Below are 20,238 nucleotides of genomic sequence, written 5' to 3'. Positions count from 1 at the left end.
ATCTTTCTAAAAACTGAGGTGCCTTGTGCCAAGATTACGGGCAAAATGATGCTTAAACAGCCAGACACCATGCAATGGTGTAACTGATTTTGGAGGTCTGCAGTTGGGAGGGCTTCTCTCCCTCTCTCCCTGCAGTCCTGCCAGGTAAATGATTTACCTCAGATTCTGGCTGAGTCTCCTGTCTGTCTCTGTATGTGCTGTCCTGGCTCCCCTGCTATGCTGTGTACTTCTGTGGGTTTGACAGTCTGACTGTTTTTTGTCTCTGACTCTAACTGTGTCTGATGTCTACCTTTGGAAATGCTGTCTGAAGCTCACCTGCAGATACTTCTGAAGTGAGTGGATGAAGGCAGATGGCTCTCAAAGAGACAGGGTTCCATGTTTTTTGGTGAGAGGTAAGATGCTTTTCTCCATATATTTTGTGCAAATAAAGAGCTTGCCACACCTGTTAGTGGCACAGAAGATTAGAAAAGGTAGGAGGGGGTGACGTGGGACATGGCTCTTAAAAGAGTGCCCAAGGAACATATGCAAATGAAGGTGTTTTGCGTTATTTTAGGAGCAGAAACCCTGAACACAAACACTCAAAAAAACATAAGACCCGCCAACGATCACAGGATGAAGACACCTAACAGGTTGTCACATTCATTAAGTATGTGGTTAATATACTCTAAAGGAGTTGTTTCCACTTACCCTGTGAAGGCACAGAATCCAGGAAATTGGCACATGCATTTTATGCCAGCGTGATAGAAGATGCCTTGCCAAGCTCAGGGGGAACCTGGCAACTGACTTTTGGTTGATGCTTTTGATAGACCTAGTACAATAGCTGGTGCACTCAGTCACTGCTAGGAGAGCAAAATATTTGGGATCAGATGGCGCAAAAAATCAGTCACTGTATAGTCTCTATTAGGTATAGATATTTAAAACGTCAGTAGCAATTAGAGATGATGATAGCAATTAGAATAGAACGGGAGAGCACCGTCGGCTGCAACAATCTTGAGAGGAGAAGCAGGGCTCTCTAAAGAATTCAAAAACACAAAGAGCAGGGAGAAAGTGTGCCAGCCGAGGAGGAGAGGGAGGAGGCTGGAGTAGGAGGAGGAGGAGAAGAAGAGCCAGGCCTGCATGCAATCCGTGGCGGTAAAACCAAATCTACACGGGTGCCACGGGTTACATGCTTGACGGCCGTCAGAAGGTTCACCCAGTGGGCAGTAAAAGTGATATACCTTCCCTGCCCGTGTTTGCTAGACCACGTGTCTGTGGTCAGATGTATCTTGGCACCGACACTGTGTGCCAGAGATACATTCACTTGCCGCTGAACATGGCCATATAGCTCTGGGATGCCCTTCTCTGAGAAATACTTCCTTCCTGGGACCTTCCATTGTGGTGTTCCAATGGCCACAAATTTTCGAAAGGCCTCCGAGTCCACCAGTTTATATGGCAGTAGTTGGCGGGCTATCAGTTCTGACAAGCCAGCCGTCAACCGTTGGGCAAGAGCGTTATCCGGCGTCATCATTTTTTTACGCTCGAACATTAGGCCCACGGAAGCCTGCCTTTTTGCAGAAAAACGTGAGCTTGGCGTGATGGAAGGTAGAGTAGAGGACAATTGTGAGGAGAGAGGAGAAGGAGAAGGAGAAGTAGAAGACGAGTCTGGACGGTGAGAGCCTGGAGTATGGCTCTGTGTGTTCCGTTGCTCCCACTGGGCTCGTGATGGCTGCTCATGTGCCTTCTTAAGGTGAGTGTTGGGCTTACTGCAACTAATGCGTTGACTACAAAGATTGCAGATGGCAATGCTATTGTCAGCAGCGGACACGTTAAAAAAAGCCCACACTGCGGAGCCATGTGCCGGCGTCCTGGGAGCGCCAGATGTGACCGTACATGGTCGATGACACGCTCCTGATACATTAGCAGTCTGCTTTGTCCCTCCTGTGCAATGTAAGTTATTCCTGCTTCTCCTCCCTATCTGCTGGTCCATATCTCCCTCTGAACTCCCCTCCTCTTCCTCTCTTGTGGGCATCCACGTGACATCACTAGACACGTCATCATCGGCGTCACCTTCCCCACCGCTATAAGTAGAGATCTTGGAGTAGGCAGCAACAACGGGGACCAACCTCCTCCTTGGGCTGATCTGGGTACTGTCGTCAGACTGCTGAGTGGCGGTTGTTGCTACCTCCTCTTCCTGATCCAATGCCAAGAGTGGCTGCGCATCAGAAATGTCTTGATATGGATCGGAAAATAATTCCTGTGACTCAAGCGGAAGGTATGTGGTGGTGGTGGTGGTGTTGTTGGTGGTAGTGTCTTTGGGGGTGCACATAGCAGAGAGTGAAGAAGAGGGTGCAGATCAAGAGGATGAGGAGGGTGCAGAAGAGTAAGGCTGAGTGAGCCACTCAACCAAGTCTGGTGTGTCCTTTAAAGTAATTGAACGCACCTTCTGCAACTTCCCACTTTGGCTCAAGTCTGTTGCTCCTGCCCTACCCCTACCACCCCTGCAGAAGGGCCTGCCTCTTCCTTTGCCTGTCATTTTTTAAATGACCCTATGACAAAACTCTCAGTCCCTATACTGATAAAGGACTGCTGCAGTATAGGGCAGCAGTCAGCAGTAGTGCACCTCAACCCTATATATTGTGGACCTATACCAGTCCTTAAGGAATAGCAGACTGTACCTCACTCAACCCTATGTACTGTAGTACCCTATACCTTACCAGTCCTTATAAGGACCTTTGTGGAACTATTAGGTTGTGAATGAGCAACAGACTGTACCTCAGTCCCTATACTCATATAGGACTACTGCAGCAGAAGGGCAGCAGTCAGCAGTAGTGCACCTCAACCCTATATATTGTGGACCTATACCAGTCCTTAAGGAATAGCAGACTGTACCTCACTCAACCCTATGTACTGTAGTACCCTATACCTTACCAGTCCTTATAAGGACCTTTGTGGAACTAGTAAGTTGTGAATGATTAGCAGACTGTGCCTCAGTCCCTATACTGATAAAGGACTACTGCAGCAGAAGGGCAGCAGTCAGCAGTAATGCACCTCAACCCTATATATTGTGGACCTATACCAGTCCTTAAGGAATAGCAGACTGTACCTCACTCAACCCTATGTACTGTAGTACCCTATACCTTACCAGTCCTTATAAGGACCTTTGTGGAACTAGTAGGTTGTGAATGATTAGCAGACTGTACCTCAGTCCCTATACTCATAAAGGACTACTGCAGCAGAAGGGCAGCAGTCAGCAGTAGTGCACCTCAACCCTATATATTGTGGACCTATACCAGTCCTTAAGGAATAGCAGACTGTACCTCACTCAACCCTATGTACTGTAGTACCCTATACCTTACCAGTCCTTATAAGGACCTTTGTGGAACTAGTAGGTTGTGAATGATTAGCAGACTGTACCTCAGTCCCTATACTCATAAAGGACTACTGCAGCAGAAGGGCAGCAGTCAGCAGTAGTGCACCTCAACCCTATATATTGTGGACCTATACCAGTCCTTAAGGAATAGCAGACTGTACCTCACTCAACCCTATGTACTGTAGTACCCTATACCTTACCAGTCCTTATAAGGACCTTTGTGGAACTAGTAGGTTGTGAATGATTAGCAGACTGTACCTCAGTCCCTATACTCATAAAGGACTACTGCAGCAGAAGGGCAGCAGTCAAGTATAATATTCTTTCTATATTTGGAAGAAAGAATATTATACGTGTACAAGCCTATTACCATACCAGTCCTGAAAAGAACCTTTGTGGACCTAATAGTAACAGCTACTGATTAAACTGACTGTCCCTCACTGCCACACACAGCTTCCTGCCTGTCCCTATTTAAACTGACAAAACACAGGCTGCTGGAACAATAACTTGAATGGCACTCAAAACTATATCCTGTATTACTTTACCATACCAGTCCTGAAAAGGACTTTTGTGGACCTAATAGTAACAGCTGATGATTAAACTGACTGTCCCTGCTGCACACAGCGTCCTGTCCCTCTCTCTACACTGACAAAAGACAGGCTGCTGCAACAATCACTAGCACAGCAGTGCCTCAAACCTATATCCTGAACTACACCTAACACCTATACCAGTCCTGAAAAGAACTTTTGTGTACCAAATAGCTAGCGATTTGGGTCACTGCAGTCTCTCCCTGCTCCACACAGCAACCTCTCCCTATAGTGACATACGAAAGAATGGAAAATGGCCACCGGATCGGGTCTATTTATAAGTTAGGGGGAATGTCCAAGTGTCCATGTGCTGTAATGTCTCAATTGGCTGTCCTGTACCCCTTGATGGATGTGTCATCATAGGTCAAAGTTCTTTTACACAGTAAACACGGAAGTCTGCCGGGCGAACGTCGGCAATAGTCCGCCGATCGGGCGGACGGCGAACAGCCGAAATTCGCAGCGAAACGACCGCCGGGCTAACCGTTCGGCCATCACTAATCATATTACAACAGATTGCAGGCTACAGAAGAAGTTAAATGCACTTCTACATTTGTGGAGGGAATGAAAACCTTGCATGTTATATGAAATGGTGGTAAATTTAGAGGTAGACATCCTAAGCTACATGAAAAACAAACAAACTCTGGACAGCCGCACTCCGGATTAGATGAAAAGTAAAAGTGCCTTTATTCCTTCAAGTGAAAAAACTCCACATCACACGAATCACCACAGCAAAGGGAAAAAATATAGAACAAAAACCTGACGCGTTTCACGCTAAAACCAGCGCTTACTTGGTTTGTGCAATCAGCCTGCACCTGGAACCCCCACCTGCCTGGAGAGCAAGCAGTCTACTGGTGGACTGACCTGGAGCGGTGGATCTTTGCTTTCTTAGACATCTTAAGCTGTTATAAAATATTGGAGGGTTGGTTTGTACTACTCTGATGAACATACAGTATGTATGATGGGGAAACTCCAACAACAAGATGTCAGTGTGGAGGGGGGGGGGGGCTAAGTTGGTAAGTAAGAAAAATGTACAAATTATTATTTCTTTCCAGTGATATATTTTGTGGATCCAACTTACAAAAAAACATCTCTAGCAAAGCATGAAATGGTCCTTTCCATATTATTATTATTATTATTATTAATGTAATCTCTACCACTGCCACTGGTTTATTTGTGTTTTTTTGTCCATTTGCTTTGTGAGCTACAATACCAGACTCTTGTTGGTCTAAACAGTATTAATGCTTGGTGTGCTATGAGATCTTTGGCTAGGGGTTGGTGGCAGAAAATATTTATTTATTTCAGATTTTCACGTGCTTACCTAAACCATTTTCATGCTTTGCTATATGTACCTTTTGTTGAATTTTTGTTGATTTTTTTTCAGTGTTCGTTCAACGTACAGTATATAAGAATTTGAGGGGTGGTTAATCTGTTAACACCAACGTCTCCTGGCTTTTTAAGAGGTTTCTTATGCCATGAGTAGGAATGGGGTTTCTGATCATGTGATTGCTGTGATTGGCTGTCACGGCGGTCACATGACCGGAAAGCTCCCAATTGCAAGTAGAGATCGGGAGCTTTCCGTTAGCACAGCTCTATTTACATTTTATTACACATACATGTGACCCCTCAGCGTTAAGACCCACCTTCTGAGAGGCTGCATATATGCATACCACTGGTGCAAAGAGATTAATAAATGTTTAGATACTTTTTTTGAGTTTAACAATCACTAGCTGATGCCTAATATATAGTACATATTCTTCTAATAAAGTAAGAATTATAATTGAATCTTTCAGTGCAAATAGACCATTGAAGATCAACTTCACATCTTTCAGGATGGCTAAAAAATCAGGTATGTTTTATTTTGTCTTATTTTAAATAATTAAAACAATTCAGGTGTAAAAAATGTGTGCACAATATCTAATCTATTTATGTGAATATTTAACAAAGAAAAAAAATATATATATAAAAATACCATATAGAGGGAACAGAGTCTTCTTAAAGGATAAGCTCATCTTTCTAAACATGTTACATGTAACACTTTCAGCATCTGCCTGCACCCTTCCCCTGATTACCCCCCCCCCCCTTGTGGCAGTGAGCCAGAGATCATCTGCCACAAATCACAATTCGAAGAGAGCATGGGTGTTAAGGGCGCACGGCCACGTCATTGATTCACAGATCAAAGCTACAAGTACTGACAGCCTTTGTGGTGCTGTGAGCACTGTGGTAGTTCATTTATTTTTCCTGTCAGTGTGAAACTAAAAAAGGTAGAGGTGCACATTAAAAACAAAAAGTCATAAAAGTCCATAAAGAAAAAGTCCACAGGAAGTCTTCTGAAGGTAAAGTGCAGCTAAATAACACTCACCTGGTAGAAGTGTAAACACACATGTCTTGGTTAAAAAAGCAGCATTCCGAACCAGCAAGATGGGCACCGCGTCCCGGCATACAGAAGCGTCGTACATCACCAGCTTAAAACTATGCGTTTCCTTTAAACAGATCATCAGGTGACGTTGTCATCTGCTTGCCCAGATGATGTACGATGTATGGGTAGACAGCTTACATTGACAGTCTGCAGGAGACCTGCATGGCACCAGCGAGCACCTGATTGCTGGTGTAATGTTTTCCAGGCTCCTAAAACAGAAAAAAGTAAATGCACATTTTTTTACCTGCAAAAAGAATGTATATTTATTATTTTTTGTTAAAAGATTAATTTGTCCTTTAACCACTTCACGCAAAATCATGTACCCTTACGTAATCCGTACGTACCCGTACGTAATATTGTTGAAGTGGTTATCCCGGGGTGATGCCTGCAGCCAGAGGCATCACCCGGTACAATTTTTTTAGAGCTGGTGGTCGGCTTTCTTATGATAACTGACCACAACCACACTTAACCTTTGCCTATACAATCCCTGTATCTTCGATTATTCCAAAAATATTAAAATTAGACTTCAGGTATATTTTTGGTTGAAATTGGTTACCACAATAACCACGTCAGTAAATGAGCACTTGAATAGGCATCAAATAGCAAAGAGATATTATCTGCAATGAAAATTAAAGTGTATTATTTGAGGGCCGGTTTACTCCAGAATTTGGTTCAGGAAAGGCACGTTCCATGTGCGTTTCCCTCAAAACCCTCAAATGCACTGCCCTTGCTATCTGCTGCAGCTGACAATATAATGTTAATGGAACCCCAAATGCAGTGCGTTTGCGGGCAGAACCATGCAATTCAGTGCAGAGCATTTTTAAAAGTAGTGCATGCATTACTTTTTCTGCATTCCAGCATGATTTGCAGCCCATTCAAGTGAATGGGCTGTGAAATTGCACCACACAGTAATGTGAAGTAATTGCACATGAATGCAGCACCTGTTCCTGTGCAATTCCAGTGTGAAGAGGCCCTGAGAGAGACAATGGCCATCAATATTGTTCAGTGACTGAAAAGCCCAATGGTATGGTCACAATATAAGAGGTAGAGATGAAGCAGGCTTTTTTCTGGCAATAAACATTAGAGTGTATTATGTGAGAGACAATATCCACTAATATTTTATGGCAATTTAAAAGGCAAATGTTTTATAGCGGTAATGTGACAGTATGTAAACAATTTGGTTAAGCCATAAATAAAGAGAAACAGATGAGACACATTTTATCTTGAAATTGGAGTTTATTGTTGGTGAGACAACAGGCCAATAATTTTTGGCAAAGCACTGTATAATGGGTCACAAACTCTGAGCCATAATACAGGATTTACCCTGCAGCAAACATTAGAAATTTTGCAGCTGAACTCGAGCTGATGAAACATTGTGTGGCATTTGTTATAGTGCTGGAGCACAAGAATTAGCTTCAAAGCCAAACAGTTGATCCGGTGAGCGGAGATTAAACTCAGATCCCTGTTTCCGCACAATTAGATGGAAAGGGTGACCCCAGTGGCAAGTAGCATCTGCTTCATGGATCACCTCGAGAAGAGGACGCAGAAGCCCCCTCGCATGGCCTGTGTTTTCCTGGAGACATGGGGGTAGATCCGTATGAGGGCTCCATCAAAGTCAATCAGGCCTTTTGCCCAGGCCACGCGTAGGATCTCTTCTTTAATGGTGAAAAAGTGTACCCTGTATAGAACATCCGGAGGCGCAGGTTGTTTCACCTGCTCCTGTTTTTCCCATCATCCAGCCGCAATTGGACCTTGACTAGGTGGCAGCGGAAGGCCCGGTACTCTGTCTCCGGGGTAGTGATGCAGGCATCTGTGGTGGTGGTGGTAGAGGATTCTCGGACCACCACCCTCTCCTCTACAGTATCAACCTGCTGGCAGAGATCATGAAGCTCCCGCGTGAGGGCATTCACAATTGAGGCTGCCATGACCTGGAGGTCTTTTTTGGTGGGCAGATACGCTACTATATCCTGGAGGGACCCCTCTGAGTGGTTGCCTGTCCCCTCAGTGTGCTCTGGGTCTGGCTGCATATCTGAGTGCACGAGAGTTGGCGACAGTATAGGGGAGAGTGACCTATCCACAAGTGATGGCGAGTCCCCTACCACTGCAGCCCCTGCCTGTGTACCTATTTTGATGGTAGTAGCCGCGGTGACTCATGGCAGCACCATCTTGGCCAGGGCAGCAGGAGAAGAAAAAGCGTACTTCCACAGGAAATAGTAGGTGATCTCGGGACCCTTCAGCTCCCCCTTGGTCAGCGGGTGTTTGCGGTCCCCTGGCATGAACGAGCGGCTCGCCTGTACAGTCCAGTGGGCGGTTCTCGGCTCTTTCTCTTGCAGAGCTCCAGAAAGCACATCTGCACGCTTCCATTGCTAAGCCACGCCCCAACAGCCTCTTATTATAAGCAACTGTGCACTATCAGCCTGTGTTTGTCTTCCATGCTTTTGTTCCTGTGCACTCTTGTCAGGTGGGACTGTGTTATCTACTGCCTTGTGATTCCAGCATCCAAGCTCTGTTAGGAACTTTCATCTGCTCTCAGTAGCTTCCTGCTTGGGTGAGTCAGAGGACCACAACCTGGGAATCACTTGCAACACTACATTTACAGCTTTAGGAGCTCTGATGAACACAAGACAGTTCTTTAGACTCTGCACCCCAAACTTTCTCATGGCTCCCACTATCATTAATCATGTGGGGGTGGATTCCCAATCCTTGACAGTTTGCTGTAACCATCATGTCTACTGAGTCTGACCATTGTAAGGTAGCTTATGTTGTGTGCCTGCTCTCTAGGGATAATTTAGCATGTGCTGCACTACTCTGGGAAAGACCCGATCTTGTTATTAACAGCATAACAGCATTCTATGCTCTCTTCAGAAGTGCATTCTATGAACCTGCATGAGCCTCCTCCTCAGCAAGTGCTTCATCAAGATACCCTTAATGAGGAATATATTTTTTAATTCAATTTGCACACTTTCAGTGGAACTCTCCTAGAACAACAAAGCTCTCACAGCTATCTTCTGACAGGGCCTAGCAGAAGGTATCAAGCATAAACTGGCAGGTCATGAAATTCCTACCAACTCGGATGATCTTATCTCTCTTACCAACCAGATCAACACCTTCTTTCAAGAGCATAACAAAAAGAAGACTCATTGATACGAACCCTAAATGCCTTGCTTGGCTTCTAATTGCCAGAGACCCTTGGAACCACCTAAGGCTTTCCCAAGAGAAGCCTATGCAATTGGAATGCTCATGTCTTCCTTTGGAGAAAGACATTTCTTGAAACAGAGCCCAAAGCATAACACACAAGTCCTTGTCTAGTGTGTGTTGATGATGGCACACTAGACAATCAAACCCATTCCTCCTCTCAACCATCTTCCATTCTTGTGTATATACACTTCCCTACTTTCACTACTACACTGGAGGTGTTAGTAGACTCTGGTGCAACAGGTTTTGAATCACTAACCCTTTAGCACAAGTCTTACAAGTTTGCTGGGGCAGTGCTCTTGTTTGTTAAAAAAAAAGGATAGCACTCTTCACCCTTGTTTTTCAGTCTGGGGGTCGTTCACGCTTTAAGAAGTTGGTCAGGAATGGCTAGATCACATCAATGTTTCAAGAAGAAGTTTGTAAACATCAAATGTGGATCATGATACCAGAAATAAAAAGAAAAGGTGCCATAATGAAGTACTGTTGACCAAGAAATGTATTGTGCAAGTGGACAAGTACTTACAAACTGATGGGTAAAAATAAGCATGAATCCAATAAAAGTTTACAACAGCAGGCAGACCCCGTCAACGTTCATTCCAATGAAAGACCGGAAGTGACGTCTTGTGGATTCAGAACTCCTTTGATGATGCCCTGTGGGAGGATGAAATGTATTGACGCAATTTCCGGTTCCGAATCCATGAGACATCACTTCCGGGCTTTCGTTGGAACAAATGCTGACGGCGTCCACCTGCACACAACTACAAATTGTCTGGATACCCTGGGATCATTTACCTTTCTTCTCTCTACAACAGATGGCCGGGCCTCTGCAAGGATGTGGAGGAGTTAAAGCATATTTAACCTGTGCACAGACTATATCCCCCCACTCTAATGCCAACATTACCACTTCTTCAATTAGCTGTTCCCAAGGAGCCCTGGTGCCACATTGCCATGGACTTCATTACTGACCTGCCCTCCTCTTAGGACTGTACCATGTTCTGGAAAGTCATAGACTGATTCTCTAATGGGAAATATTTAGTACTTCTCTCATTGCAGACTTCAGCCACTGCTTTGGTGCTAATTTGTATTTGAGAGATCTTCCAACTCCACGAAAGCCTAATACTATTGTATCCAATTCCCCTCCCGATTTTGGAGGGGTCTCTTCAAGACCCTGGAAGTCTCCTTACAGTTCTCCACCTTTAGGAGCTCTTGTGAATACAATGCAGTTCCTTAGACTGTGCACCTTGGCCCTTCTTAGGGTTTTCACTATCACTAATTGAGCAGACAGTGGGTGGAGGGGCAGCACAGTGATGTAGTGGGTAGCACTCTCACCTAGCAGCAATAGGGTCGCTGGTTCAAATCCCAAACACCACACCATCTGCCTGGAGTTTTTATGTTCTCCCTGTGCCTGCATGGGTTTCCTCCAGGAACTCTAGCCTTTGTACCACCTTAAATCTGAGAGGGCAGACATTTCAATTCTTGTTGAGACTCATCTGGCAGGTCAGAAGCAGATGAGTCTCAAAAAGTCCTGGGTGGGATGGCCATACCAAGCCGCAGGTTTGCGATTCTCATCACCAAGACGGTGCAGTTTCAGCTCCACATATTGCAGTCGGACCCACAGGGCCAGTCACTGTTTCTGCATGCTACCATTGGAGGCCTGGAGGTCCTTCTCCTGGCTTTTTACATCCCCACATTTCACTTTGCTATGCTGCAGCTAGGGGTAGCTTTCATGGCCCAGCATCCCTCAGTGCTGGCAATCTGGGCAGAATATTTCAACATGGTCATTACCCCAAGCCTAGACAGACTGAGCCCAGCTGCCCTCCAGCCTCTTTACCTAGTACCACCAGATTGGGAAGTTTCTTGCAGAATTTGCCCTCATCGACATGCGGAGACATAAACACCCAACACAATCACGCTTCTCTTGCTTTACCACCCCACGTTCAGTTATGTCCCATATAGATTTCATCTTCCTTGCCCCCCCTCCTTCCTCACCTTCTTGACTCAGGCTTCGACACCAGAGTGCTCTCTGATCACTCCCCATACTGGATCACATTGCAGTTGTCAGCTCCCCCTGCGGTTCGGATCTGGAGGCTGAACCCATTTTGGCTCACCACCCTATCTGACTTGGACACTATCCAACTTCTGTGGGAATATTACTTCTGCACAAACGATGGCTCTGCCCTGGTCAGATCCGTATGGGAAGCCTTTAAAATACATGCCTGCATGATCCTTTCCACGCAAATCAATACACACAAGGCCCCCTCTAAATCGCTGCTCTGCCAGGAAGAGAAATGCTTAAATACCCTTTTGCAGGTCTTCCAGAATGACCCAACAGCTGCCAATGATTCCCTTGTACGAATGCAGACCAGGCTCACAGACCAACTACACTTCAATAAAGGTCAAACTGGGCATCTTCTTCAGCAAACAATACACATTTGAACACGGCGAACGAGCTGGTAAGCTCCTTTTCTACATGGCCCACCTAGACCACAAACCCCCAGTAGTGGTTTCTCTCCAGTCAGCATCTGGGGCCAAAATAACAGACCCTGACCTAGTTCAGGACCTTCTATTCTGAACTGTACTGCTCTACCACCCATCATTCCCTCAATGAGCTGTCAGCATTCCTGCAGGGCATTGCTTTCCCTGCACTCACTCCCTCCCAGATCGCCCAGCTCAAAGCACCTGTCACCACTGACTGTATAGCAGAGACCCTGGCGCAGCTCCCCACATCCAAGGCACCCGGTTTGGATGGACTTTCCCTCAAATTTTACAACCAATTCAGCGAGATGCTCATCCTTAAACTTTGCAAGCTGTACACACACATATCTGACACAAACGCACTCCCGACATCCATGGGCGAAGCCCTCATCGTCCTCATACCCAAACCAGGCAAAGACCCATCATTCCTTGAATCATACAGGCCCATCTCCCTCCTCCAACTAGATGTAAAAATACCCCCCCCCCCCACATATATTTACGTCCATGGAATCTATCCTCATCATGTTCATCTGGGGCTCCTCCCGCCATAAAATGCCCGGCCGATCTATGGTGGGACCTCTCTCCCTGACCTTTCCCTCTACTATATAGCATCCCACATATGCCCGAACTAACCTCTATCCCTGATCATGGCATGTAGGTTAACAAGGATGTCATATACTTGTCGCAATTTGTATATAATGGGATGGTCAAGTCTCTCAAAGGCAATTTCGCCTTATCTAACCACATGTTATTCCATTACCTTTAACTTCGTCATGCACTTAAAGAGAAAGTAAAGCCTCAGTAATATTTAAAAAAAAATAACCCCTGCAAGACAAAGGCATAATGAGCTAGTATGCATAGCATACTAGCTCATTATGAATTACTTACCTGAGATCAAAGCCCCCGAAGCGGTCCTCATTCCCCTCCTCCGATGCTGCCATCTATCCCAGAGTGACTTCCGGGTATCGCGGCTCTGGTGCTGTGACTGTCCGGAGCCGCGATGATGTCACTCCCGTGCATGCCTGCTGGTGCTGCTACTAACGGCATGATCACTGTTAACAGCGGCATGCTCTGTGCGCCTGCGATGGTGAAGACGAACGAGAAGACTGGCAGAAGAACCGGAGAGCGGGAGAAGAGGCTGGAAAGTTGGAAGAGACCCCCGAAGTCGGAAGAAGACCACCGGAGCTGCCTAATAAACTACTTTAAAAACCTGTCTAGTGTGTTTTTTTATTGACTTTGTTTTCCCTAGGTGAAAGGGTAGGGGTACCATGTACCCCATACTCATTCACATCGGGTGGGAGGCCGGTATCTGGGGGCCCCCTTATTAAAGGGGTCTCCCGGATCCCGATAAGCCCCCCGCCCACAGACCCTGACAACTAATGGCCAGGGTTGTTGGGAAGAGGCCCCTGTCCTCATCAACATGGGGACAAGGTGCTTTGGGGTGGGGGGGGGCCGCAGGGTGCCCCCCTTCCCCAAAGCACCCACCCCCCCATGTTGAGGGCATGTGGTCTGGTACGGCTCAGGAGGGGGGTGCTCGATCATCCCCACCCTCTTTCCTGACCGGCCGGGCTACGTGCTCAGATAAGGGTCTGGCATGGACTTTGAGGGGACCCCCCAGCCATTTTTTTGGCATAGGGGGTTACCCTTAAAATCTATACCAGGCGACTGGGCTCGCAAGGTGTTAATATTGCTGATGAAAGTGGCGAGATAGACTTCCTTCTCTAGTCCCGTCGTACCTGGAGTCAAGTTCAATATGAACTGACTTTAGTCCATGTGTGGGCAAGTCCGTTCATTTGGAAAGTTCGTCTGACCTCTGCCGAAAGTCAGTCGGACCTAGTCTGCCAGAAATTCCGTTCATGTGTGCGCAAGTCCACTCGTTCAGAAAGTCCGACGGACCTCCGCATACACACGATCAGACTTTCCCAGCAGACTTGGTCCGGCGGACAATCCGCCGAACCAATTCTGCCGGGAAAGTCTGATTGTGTGTACGTGGCATAAGCCTGTGGATCACGGTCCAAAGGCCATTATGATTTTAAAAAAATACCATGGTTACTTTGTTAAAAAAATTGCTGAGGTCCCTGAATTTAAACGAATGCCCCGTACACACGAGCGGACTTTTCGACATCCAAACTCCGACGGACCGAGTCCGTCAGACTATCCGATCGTGTGTGGGCTGCAACGGACTTTTGATTCGCCAAAGTCTGACGGACTTTAGAAATGAAGCATGCTTTAAATTTTCCCGTCGGAACTCCGCCGGACCCGGTCCCCTTCGAAAAATTCGCTCGTGTGTGTGCTACTCCGACGGACTAATACCGACGCTAGGGCAGCTATTGGCTACTGTCTATGAACTTCCTACGTCGAATCCAGTCGTACGTCATCACGTTCGACTCCGTCGGAGTTTGGTGTGATGGTGTGTGGTCAAGTCCGTTCGGTCGAAAAATCCGCCAGAACTCCGTCGGAACTCTGGCGGAACTCCTTTGGAGGTCTGTCAGACTTAATCCCTCTCGTGTGTACGGGGCATTAGTGAATGCACCACAAATCCATTTTTGGGCAAACCTAAACCTTATCTCTAGACTGAAAAACGTATCTCTATATCTAAAATATTAGAAAGGTAAATCATATGTTCTTAAAAGAAGACTTATTAATAGCTCATGTTGCTTGTTTCTGTTTTCAGGGAAAGAAGATTTTATTAATCTCTTTGCACTGTTGAAGATGGAGAAGTATATTTCTAATAAGCTGGCTCTGGGTGATATTCTAGAAATCTCTGCACAGAATAGTAAAGACAATAAACCCCAGAAGATAGAAGATGTACCCTGGTGTACTCTGAGGAAGATTATGGCTCTGGACATTACTGCAAGGAACACTCTTTTTGACATAGATGCTGGAAAAGGAAATTATACTTTTGAAGATCCATTTGAAGATCCACAAAATGAAAGTTCCATGCACCCCCTTGATGCCCTCTGTGTTCTCCTGCATTGTTCAGACAATATTCTGCAACAGGAGATTGTCAGTAAAATGGCAATGTGTCAGTTTGCTGTCCCTCTACTGCTCCCTGCTGGTGACGGGTCACATTGTACCTTCATGCTGTGGGCAATGAGAGACATTGTGAAGAAGTGGAGACCCCTGTCACTAGCTGACAGTAAAGGGTTCAGAGAGGAAAATGTGGTGAATATTTCTATGCCAATCATTTCCTTTGTAAGATTGGGGAAAACCAAGTTGTCCAAATCTAAATCTCTGAATCATATTCTTAATCCATCCCAGCAGCATCACAACTTCTTCATACATGATGATATGGAAGGAGGAAACATTAAGAGGAAAATATCTGAAGGACTTGTGGAAATGTCCTGGTATTTTCCCTCTGGTAAATCTGATGCTTTTCCAGAACCCTTTGCAGTGACCAACCTACGTGGAGACTTGGAGTCCAACTGGGAGCAGTTCACATTTTTGAGTGAAATTTCATCAGCTGTGTTTATATTCATGGAGACAATCAATGAGCGAGAATTCCAACTGTTATCAAAATGTAGTCAGAGTGACGCCAAGTTTCACTTTGTTGTTACTCCTGGTCTGGGCAAAGCTATAGAGGAGGAAACAAAAAGTACTCTTCTGCGTCTATTACCAGTATTAGGAAGTGAGAAGGAACATGTTATCATGAAAAGCAAGTCGGAGAATGATGCAAATATTATGAAAAAAATCCAACCAAAACTTCAAAATATTTTAAATAAATGCTCCAAAAATGTAATACTAGGAAATCTCCACCAATTCTTTGGTAAACATAATTTTGTGGTGGATGGAGTTACAAATGAATGCCAGAAAGCAAGAGACCTTTCCTATAAAATCACTCGAGAAATCCAAGATGTAGCACAGTATAAAAAGCAAACACTGAAATTACAAGGAAATCTTTGGAAGAAATTGTCTATAATCGAAAAAGAACTTTGCAGAATGAAAAATCAAGGAGATATGAATGCAGAAACATATCAGTCTGCTCTCCTAAATGAATGCAATCAGCTGCATTCTGAGCAATATAAACATAAAACTTCAAAAGGTATACAGATGTTTACAAATGCTCTTACAGATTTGTCTAAGAAAGAAAGACAACATTTTCTAAAGTGGATGAAATTTCAGCTTGATGCAATTGCTAGACACAATCTCACAAAACTTCAAAGTATATATAAGGAGAAATGTACCAACACTGCACGTAAAAAAGAACTTCAGGACTTAGATCAGAAACTCTCAGAAAGCTCTTTAGGGATAGAACACTTTTTACGTGAACTGGGTCAGTTCTATGAAGCTGAAAGCTCTATGATAAAACAAAAACAAATTGATAGGAATCAGAGAAGGTTTTCTAAACTTCCAGGAGTAGCAGCTGAACTTCTGTTGGATGGGTTTCCATTGGAGCTTATTGATGGAGATGCCTCCAACATCCCCTTGAAATGGATAACAGATGTCCTAAATGAGCTAGATAGCAAGACAGGAAAAAAATGCAAAATTAGAGTGATAACAGTGCTGGGAGTGCAGAGTACAGGAAAATCCACCCTTCTCAACACCATGTTTGGTCTGCAGTTCCCGGTGGCCAGTGGAAGATGCACACGAGGAGCCTTCATGACTCTTCTAAGTGTGGAAAAGATCTTTCAGGAAAAGCTGGGCTGTCAGTTCATCCTAGTGATTGACACTGAGGGTCTGAAAGCTCCAGAGTTGGCCTCTCTGGAGGACAGTTATGAACATGACAATGAACTGGCCACACTAGTGGTTGGGTTGAGTGATATCACCATAGTCAATATGGCCATGGAAAATACAGCAGAAATGAAGGATATTTTACAGATCGTGGTCCATGCTTTCCTTAGAATGAAAGAAATTGGAAAGAAGCCCAACTGCCAGTTCATACACCAGAATGTCAGTGATGTATCGGCTCCTGATAAGAACATGAGAGACAGGAGGAAACTTCTGGAACAGTTAAATGAAATGACAAAAGTGGCTGCCAAAATGGAGAAAAAAAATGAGATTTTAGCTTTCAATGACATAATGAACTACGATCTAAATAAAGACAACTGGTACATTCCTGGTTTGTGGCAGGGAGACCCGCCAATGGCTCCAGTAAATCTTGGCTACAGCTCAAATGTGCTTGAGCTGAAAATGCATTTGTTTACATTTATGGAAAGTGAGAAATCTATTAACAGACCATCCAGCATCCCTGAATTTATTACTTGGATAGAAAGTTTATGGCAATCTGTGAAACACGAAACATTCATCTTCAGTTTTAGAAACAGTCTGGTGGCCAAAGCCTACAATAAATTATCGAACGAGTATTCCTTATGGGAATGGGATTTCTCTAAAATAATTTTTGACTGGGTGATCAGCACAGAAAATGACATTAGAAATCAATCTGGAGAAATATCTCTAGGCAACACACAGGAGCTGCAGAATATTCTTTTGGACGAAGAAAATAAAATGACTGCATCACTAGAAAAATATTTTGAAAGTTTAGAAAATGCTAATCTCATAGAACGATACAGAGAAGAATTCAAATTAAGTATAAAGAGCCTGAGAAAAGAACTTGAAAGAAATGCTCTTAGCAAGTGCCATGAGGCTGTTTCTATCCAGAAAGGAAAAATAAAAATCCAGGACATTCAGAGGAAATCCCAGACGCTAATTGAAGATAAAATAACAACTCTTCTGCAAAATCACAGACAAAATAATCATAAAGTAAGCGAACACGACGTTCACCAAGAATTTGAGTTGATGTGGCAGAAGACGTTATCAGATTTGCAGTTGGAAGAACTTAAGAGATGTAATGTGGATCATTCTATTCTTCAGTTTCTTAAAAGTGAAATGTGCTATAAAGGACCTGAGATAAATAAAACATTAATTCATGTTAGTGATTTACAACAATATGCAAAGAAAGGTGTCAAGTTTTGTATAGATGATAAAGAGCACTTTGATCGCTCTGTGAGATCATTTTTTAGCAACCTAATATTTAGGCAAGAACATAATAAAAAGACTGCCGATCTTGCTGCTTCAATAATTCAGACCAGTGATGAGTATATAAAGGAGAAGATTTCTTCCAGTGATGATTACAATGACATGTACTCCAAAGGACTGCTACACAAAATCAACAATATTCTAAATGGTAAAGATGTGAAAAAGCTTAACTTTAATAAACAGTTTGAGCTGGATATCAAACTTTTCATTTTTGGAAAAGCCTCTCAAGCCTTCCAGAAGTTACATGACCAGTTTATCCATGAGAATGACCCTAAACTATGCCTGGAAAAACTAAAGCCTCAATACTTGTCTACATTTCTCAGTATTTTCCACAAAAAAGATGAATGCCAAACCAGAGCTAGCCAGTTTTGTGAGCTGTGCTTGAAACCAGCAATAATGGATTATGTTTTCAAACATCTTGGGCAAAAAATTGTGGATGAGATTTTAAGTGAAAATGTCACATTTAGCAGCCGAAATTTTTTCCAGTATACAATTTTAGAGGAGCTCCTAGAAAACATGTCATTCCAAAGATATGTTGAATGCATCCGTTCATATGAGCTCTTTACAAAAAAATGGATTATAACTTACATCAGAAACAAATATGGCAGAGGGCCAGCTTTAGAAAACTTGCTAAGAAATGTTCTGTCATCCATTGACAAGAAAATAAAAACCACTCTTAAAAATGAAAGATGTCTGAAGGAAAACTCTGTGTCAGGTTTTTTGGAGAAGTTCTGTGAATTTCTAAAAACAGAATTGGTGATTTCACAGAAAGAGATGAAAGTTGTCACATTTCACAATTTGGTGAATGTTCAGCAATTCTCTTCAGAAATTGAACACTTCCTCACAGGGACACAACAACAAATCCTATCAGAATTTAGATCCATTGATATAGAGTATGTTCTTACCAGGGTGACAGTGAAGCCTCTGGATGAATTGTTCAGGAAGGTGGTTGGATGTGGCAAGCAGTGTCCATTCTGTGGTGTCCCCTGTGAGGCTGGAGGTGGTGATCATACCAATCACAAAGCTTCTATTCACCGACCACAAGGATTGGGGCGATACCGTTCTTTGATAAATGAGAAATTAGTCATTGATATCTGTTCTACTCTTGTTGTATCTAGCACAAAGTTTAGAAACACAGACACTAATATGCAAGATCATCCCTATAAAGAGTATCGTACATATTATCCAGATTGGACGATTCAGCCTGACTCCAGCATTGAGTCCTCAGATTACTGGAAGTTCATCTATGTAAAGTTTAATCAGGAGTTTGCAAAAGAGTATCGAGCACAGCCGGCTGAATTTCCGGATATTTGGAAGCAAATCACCAGAGAGCAAGCACTTCAAAGCCTGAAAAAAGTCTTTAATGTTAGTTAACTGCCCTAAATGGACACAAAAAGTGACCATTTACGTCAAAAGTGTTTTTTGACTAGCTATAAAACAGCGATAAAAAATTAGAATCAGGTGCAGAATTGAGCGATAGTGATTCATGGGGAAATTTGCCATCAGAAACTGAAAGTGACGACTCTGCAACTAAGCAAATTTCAGTGTTTTTGATTTGATTATGTTATTGAATAAAATTTATTATTATTAAGTTATTATTATTTTGAATTATTTATAGTTATTTATTATATTATAATTTATGATTTCATGTTTCAAACTTTATCACACCCGGGATGTCTACTAGACTCTTGTTTGGACAGATTTAAGTGAGTTATTCCAAAGAATTACAGGCCTACAACATAAACTTCCAAATTTCCATGCAAAGCATTATACCACTTAGAGACGCAAAAACCTGAAATTAATTCAACCCCCACCTGCCCAAAAAGTACTCTAAATAAATACATGAAAAAACAGTAGATTTTTTTTTTCCAAACAAATTTCACGTGACCAGCTCAGTGAGTGAAATTATTTATGTACCATAAATGAAAATTGGGAGATTTTAAATGTCAACTGATCAAAGGTGGTTTGGTTGTTTTTAAGGGAGCAATGGGCTTCTAAGGTCTTGGGCCTGCTCCTTTGCCAAAATATAGCCTCATTAGTATCATGTTCCAACTTATATATATATTATATATATATATATACATTAATAAACAAATGCATAGACAAACACTAAGAGCAGAGAGCAGCGGGCAAGCCTAGGTGTGGTTAGGTACTTAATGTAAAGCTACAGGTTAAAATTCATTAGTGACAATATCGACAGCCGTGACCCCATAATCCTTTTTCATCCCATTGTAGTGCAAGCA

At 43.6% G+C, this 20,238-nt stretch overlaps 1 protein-coding gene across 1 annotated transcript in view; it reads left to right on the top strand.

The window, feature by feature from the left end:
• The window catches only part of LOC143923447 (up-regulator of cell proliferation-like), an 85,478-nt gene extending 65,892 nt beyond the window's left edge, over positions 1 to 19,586 (top strand). Inside the window, exons 3-4 of the mRNA XM_077447122.1 lie at positions 5,724 to 5,779; positions 14,694 to 19,586. Of these exons, the coding sequence (XP_077303248.1) occupies positions 5,764 to 5,779; positions 14,694 to 19,369 (4,692 nt within the window). The 5' untranslated portion in view covers positions 5,724 to 5,763 and the 3' untranslated portion in view covers positions 19,370 to 19,586. The remainder of the gene's footprint in view (positions 1 to 5,723; positions 5,780 to 14,693) is intronic.
• The last annotated feature ends 652 nt before the right edge of the window (positions 19,587 to 20,238 follow it).

This window comes from Lithobates pipiens, unplaced genomic scaffold, assembly GCF_037356315.1.
Source record: "Lithobates pipiens isolate NorthernLeopardFrog02 unplaced genomic scaffold, aLitPip1_a1.2 Scaffold_22, whole genome shotgun sequence".
Classification (NCBI taxonomy): domain Eukaryota; kingdom Metazoa; phylum Chordata; class Amphibia; order Anura; family Ranidae; genus Lithobates; species Lithobates pipiens.
Note: the sequence above shows the minus strand (reverse complement) of the source record. Positions and strands in the feature narration are given on the sequence as shown.